General features: G+C 47.1%; 1 protein-coding gene across 2 annotated transcripts in view; it reads right to left on the reverse strand.

Moving 5' to 3' along the window:
- Nucleotides 1–5425, reverse strand: part of Gabrg3 (gamma-aminobutyric acid type A receptor subunit gamma3) — a 620605-nt gene extending 615180 nt beyond the window's left edge. Inside the window, exon 1 of one of the 2 annotated variants that reach the window (XM_074061795.1) lies at nucleotides 4739–5422. In XM_074061795.1, coding sequence (XP_073917896.1) covers nucleotides 4739–4791 — 53 coding nt within the window. In that variant the 5' untranslated portion in view covers nucleotides 4792–5422. Of the gene's footprint in view, nucleotides 1–4738 lie in introns of both variants that reach the window. The other variant, XM_074061798.1, reaches the window with a different exon arrangement.
- Nucleotides 5426–6000: the final 575 nt, after the last annotated feature.

The following is a 6000-nucleotide window of genomic DNA, read 5'->3' on the forward strand; positions in this document are numbered from 1 at the left end:
GAAATGGACAAGGAGGGGGTCAAGGGAGAGAGATGGTGGGGGTGATCTAAACAATTCCAATATAAGCCTATTTGGAATTGTCACAATGAATCCCCCGTGTACAACAAATATATCCTAATTTATAAAACAAAGAAAATAGATGGGTCTGACTATGCTTTTCTTAGAGTCCGACACTTGGGTGAAGACAGGCATGTTATAAGGTGGCCTGCTTTGCCAGTAGCACTCTTTGGGGACAAGACAGCCAGCAGAGGCATTGTATGGTGATTGGTGAAAATCCCCTGTCAATTTTACATGCCTCAGTCAACAGAAACTCATTCATCTCTTACAGAACAGGCTAGCACAGACATTAAGAATTAAAATCTTTCCAATATGATTTCAACATTCTAGAGTCTTATTACGTGGATCCCAATGAATGCTTAGGCACGTCTGAGCTTGTTTTGTGCAGAGCTGACCAGGACAGCCTCCTCTGCTGGACCATACACCATAACACCCTAACAGGAGTTGTTGGATGGGGAGGCCTCAGGTGACAAGCACGTTCCCTCAATGAGTGAAGTCATATGGACTGGAAAAGTGCTTTCTGCTGGAAATAGCACTGATTTGCAGGTGGCTGCCACTGAGCCCAGGAGAGCTCCTACCCCCTTTCTGGTTGTCAGTGTGCATGCCTTGATGCTTTTTTTTTCACAGAAGAGAAGAAGCAGCAGAGTAGAAAACTGCATTAAGGTAGATTTGTCCTGACTCTGAGCTCATTTCTGTTCAGATTCACAGACAGGGACCGAAATGTCAATGTCGTGTGATGGCATTGGTGCTCTGGGACATCAGTGTCCTGAGTTGTTTTTTAGGATTGTCAAAATCATCTATAATGAACATGAAATGAATGAAAAGTATAAGTATTTTCAAGTGCAGTACTTCTACTTCATCATTCTTCTGAAATAGGATGTATACATCTCTGTGCTTATGTCATATATTACATATGTGACTCTTTTATGAGTGTTAACAAGACACAACAATAGACTATTATTATAGTCTTACTTCACAGTCACGAGTCTAAATCTGAATGTATACACAGCTGTCTCTCATTCATTACGGATTAGTTCCAGGACCTCAGCACATACCAAAATCTGAGGATATTCAAGTCCCTCATGTACAATGAATGGCATAGTATTTGCATAACTTTCACACATACATAAATCATCTCTAGGTGGCTTATACCCAGTACAATGTAAATAGTATGTAAATAGTTGCTACATTGTATCATCTACGGAACAATGACAAGGAAAAATTCCTGCATGTCTGGCACAATTTTTTCCAATATTTTAAATCTGTAGTTGAACTTGCAAATGCAGAAGCCAGGGTATGAAATGCCAATTGTATGCATGTACGTGAGATTTTGTCCTGCAGAATCACTTTTCCAGGTAAGTTTTTCTTAGACTGATCTTAACTGCAATTCTATTCTTGAATCCCTACTGGCTAGATGGTCAAAATAAACCATCCATGGGAAATATTAATTGCCTTGCATTTTGATTCACACTCAACATTCACCACAGATAACAACTTATAATATTGGGCACATATTCAACAAGGAGTATATGCCGCATTTCATTTCTTGTAAAAGTGAATTTCTACAAATGATGTTACAGAATTTTAAATGTTACTTTAAAATAGTCTGTTATCAGGAGAAGTATGAAAAATGTTAATTTTATCATCTTGCAAAAGCAAAACAAAACAAAGAGGAACTTGAAGCATTTGGGTAACTGGGAGCCAAAGCACTGCCCAGAAGACCTAGCAAGTCAAAGGTGTGAGGACAAGGGAAGGAGGGGTTGCTCCCCTCAAGACACCTTGCAACTCGGACACCATGCCTTCCTCTCTCCTTGTGCTATCCGATTCTCCCTCTCCTTTCTCCTCTTCCCCTGATGTCCCCTTTTCCTGGCCTCTCCCTAACCACCACTACAGAACTAGACCATTGTCCCCAGTTCTCTTATCTTCTGTTGCCCCAGTGGTCACAAGCACACACCAACTTCTCACCAATCTCTACATACACAGCCTGAGTTTCTGAAAATACATTACAGGTATTACAATGAGCCTCATTCTCCCTCTAGTGGTGGTGAGAGGTCTTTCTTGAAACTGCTAAGCTTCTTCCTGAGTGGCCAGGGGAGGTGGGAGAGAAGGGCTGTGGAGGGAAGCAGGCGAGTTCTTTCCCACTCCTTTTGGGGGCATAGCCAGACCCTCAACTCTGTAACTAGACGGCATGAACCATAGGCACAAGGGTCGAAGATGCTGTTGGCTCCTAAACTGCAAAGGCTGGGCTTCTCCCAATCATGAAGATGAAGTAGACACCTTGCATTGTCAGACCACCAGCCCCACTGAAAATCTATGCTGTAGGGAAAACCAAATGTCACCTTGGAGGATCCACTAGAAGGTGAATAAAATAGAGCTTTTCTTTACATTCTAAGTGGGTTATATATAATTTTTATGAGCTTTGTTACTTGGAATGCTGAATCCTAAATAACATCACTGCAATTAGCTTTTTCTTCAAAATAAATCACTCATGTATTACCATTGTCAAACAAATGCCTTCAGGCATTATTATCATGCCTTATACTTTCTCTTCACCCAGAAGGATAGAGACAAAGTCAAGAGTATTTCGAAACATTATCAAAAGAAGCTCAGAAAACAATTAAACATCTTCAAGGCATCATCAAAGTTTACATGTGATTTAGTGTGTTTTGACTGTGGAATCAGCTCACCCATGTGTGTCAGGGTGGAGAAGTCCCCACCCTCCCTCCCCCTTACAGTGCACAACTGTCAGAAACTTTTCCAGGGAACTTCAGCATCAGAAAAGCATTCAGAATGCAAATGAATCCCCCTCTCAGAACTAATAACAGTTTTGAAAGCTGACACTAGGCACTGGATTATTTTACATGTCTGTAAAACCCATTCATAGAACAAACACTCCTTCAAAGGAGAGCCATGCAGCAATAAAATTAGCATACAATTTGGATTTTCTTCGGCTGACACGCAATTGTGATGACCAAGACTGGCAAACCAGAGAGAACATACTAAAATCAGTACATTTGCCTTGGCCAAAAGAAAGGATGATGAATCCCACAAGAGTTTATGTAGATTTGGAAATCCCCAGGAACCTGACTGCTTCAGGTCAGAAGTCAGGTACTAAAACATCTTCCCACTGAGCACCCAGAACTAGAGAAGAAAACCACCCTTTTTCCTCCTAGCATGTTAAGTACATGAAGATCAGAACAGGTAACTGGCTGACCCTGAATTGCAGGTCACACTTCTTTGAGTTGGTAGCAAAAGAAATAAATATCCTGCAGATGTGAGTCCAGCCTCCATGTTGTGTCTGATGTTGTCAGCCTCTAAACAAAGGTAACCTCTAACACAACCAACATAAAAAATCACCAGCCATCCTTAGGCAGGAAGAAACTTCCACTGAGAGGTTCAAGTAGCGCTGCCTCTGCTCCTTGAGGGAGTTGTCTGTCTCCAGTGGAGTTGGCCTTTCTCCTTTTCAACTCAGCAAAGACCAGTGGTTGGGGGTGAGGTTGGCACTTTTGTCAGATGGACTGAGATTTGGGGACCCCTCCACAGTTTGTAATATTTTTTTGTCTTCTTATTCCTTGATATTTCACAAATATGAACGAAAATCCAACATTCTGACAGCTGTTTGAGCTTGTGGCCTTAAGGATGGATGTCTCTAATTCTCTTTCAGATCCAGGAAATCAAGAAGTGTCAAAAACAAGTGTGCTTTGAAAACAGGGATGCGCTGAGAGTTCTAGGGTGGGGGTAGAGAAGCCCCAGGGAACTGCTCTGATTTCTAAAGCACAGGGTAGTCTGCAAGCTCTAGCCAGAGATCCAGCCAGGGAGACAGAATTAAACCATCCCAGAATCTCCAGTTGTGTCTCCAGCAACAGGCTTTAACCCTTCTGGTCCCACTGCCCTTCTGTTCTCTTGAGCCCTTTCCATCTCTCCTCTGGAGTTTTTAAGCTCGTTTAGCAACACGGTGTTCTGGGAGGAAGGTTAAGGGTATTGATGGTGACATAACTTCTCATATAACCGGTCTGAAGCTCTCAAATCAATGTCAACCTGCCTGTTTGCTTTAAGGGGCAGGAGTGTGAGGTGGGGGCGGGGGGTACCTTGGAAGGGAGTCTTTTTCAGGTAAACAGAGATCTCCCTGCCCACCTGATCCAGTCCCTCTCCACTTGCCCACATCCCATTCATTGGCTCTTCTTAGTTGGGCAGCAAAGAAACCAGGTGCCTGGGTCCTGGAAATTTTCAGAGTGACAGTATGGATAGAGTGTCGCTCAGTGTATGTGTGTGTGTGTGTGTGTGTGTGTGTGTGAGAGAGAGAGAGAGAGAGACAGAGAGAGAGAGAGAGAGAGAGAGAGAGAGAGAGTCCTTGGAGTATTTGGGATGGGGAAAATGGGTGGATAAGAGAGAAATAGGGCCACTGCCCCAAAATTTTGGTTTTCAAATCCCCTTAAAACCACCACATCCTAAAATCCACTGGATAGCCGATTCACCTGAGAGTCCCTACGTTGCTGGTTGCAAACGGCCTTGCCTTGCCAGGGAGAGGAGGCAGGTGGGGCGCGGAGAGCCCCGTCTCCTTCCTCCAAGAGTGCAGCAGCCTCACCGACGGCGGGAGCACGGGGGCCCGGAGCCGGCAGACAGCGCCCCCCAGCCGCCCCGCGCCAGGCCTCGGGAGAATGCGGGGCCCCGCGCCACTTACCGTGCGTGCAAGCCGGAGAACAGGCAGAGCAGGAGCAGCAGCTTCGGGGCCATGGTGCGCTGGAGCGCGGGCGCGGGTCCCAGGCTTCCTCTGGAGCGCGGGCCTTGGCTCCTCCAGCTGTCCCTGCCTCGCTGCCTAGGCTGCGGTGCTACGCGGGACAGGTGTCGCCTCTGGCTCCGGCCGCGGCCCCGACGGCCCGAGGTGCCGGGAACTGCGCGGCTCCGCGGGGCGCACGCGGGGTGTCGCCGGGTTGGCGCCCCGCGATGCCGAATGTCACCCTGTCGGCGCGGCAGGGTGGCGGGCGCAGGTGCACGGAGGACGCCCTGGCCCCGCAGCCCCTCGGCCAGCTCCGCGCAGATGCGGCCGCAGCGATGGAAGGTGGGGCAGCGAGGTCGCCGCTCCTCCGGTGGCGCCTCCGAGGCGGTCCCCGCGGGGAGGAGTTTCCCCAATTACATGCTTGGCGACGCGCAGGGTGAGGACGGCGAGGCTTGAATGGACTCGGAGTTTGAGGCCGGGAAGGGGGCGGGACTCGTCAGGGGAGGGGACCTGGGGATCCCGCGGGGAGCCCGCACGCCAACTGTCACTTCAACCCAGGGTACTTCTCCAGGCCCCGGATCCTGGGGCCCGCCCCTTCCAGTGCGCCTGCATCTGGGGACGCCACTGCAAAGGGACAAGGCGGTGTGCACACTGCTGGGAAGTCGTCTGAACTGCGCTAGGATTCTGCACTGCACTTGGGAAGGTGGCTTCCTGGGGAGGGTTGGAGCAAAGCATCCCCCTGATGTAGACCTTTCTCCCGGAAGAGACTAAAATATGTCAATAAACAGTAGAAGTGAAAAGGAGGAAATAGAAAAATCCGGAGTGAGAAACAGGACTTTTAGTCAAGCCACGAAGTTCTCTTCACTGGACAATTTTCGCCTTCCAAAGTCCGCAAATCGCGTCTTTGTTTTCATTTGTAATAATCATCACTCGGAAATACTTCAGTATCAACACACAAGCTAGGAACTTGGCTTTTCTATTCCCAAAAGAAAATGGTTCTTAGAAATTATTTATTTTCAATGACTATGCATGGAATCGTGGCAGGACGTGACTATTTACCAAAGAAATCACAATATTGTCCAATAGTTCTGCTCATAAAATATAGAGTAGCAAGTTAACGTTCCCTGATATTCTCTTCCTTGTCTCTGGATTCACCAATCCGAACATGGACATGGAGTTTAGTGCCATTTGTTGATGGCAACCATATTGTGGTTGTTGTTTCTTGT

Source organism: Castor canadensis, chromosome 19, assembly GCF_047511655.1.
Source record: "Castor canadensis chromosome 19, mCasCan1.hap1v2, whole genome shotgun sequence".
Classification (NCBI taxonomy): domain Eukaryota; kingdom Metazoa; phylum Chordata; class Mammalia; order Rodentia; family Castoridae; genus Castor; species Castor canadensis.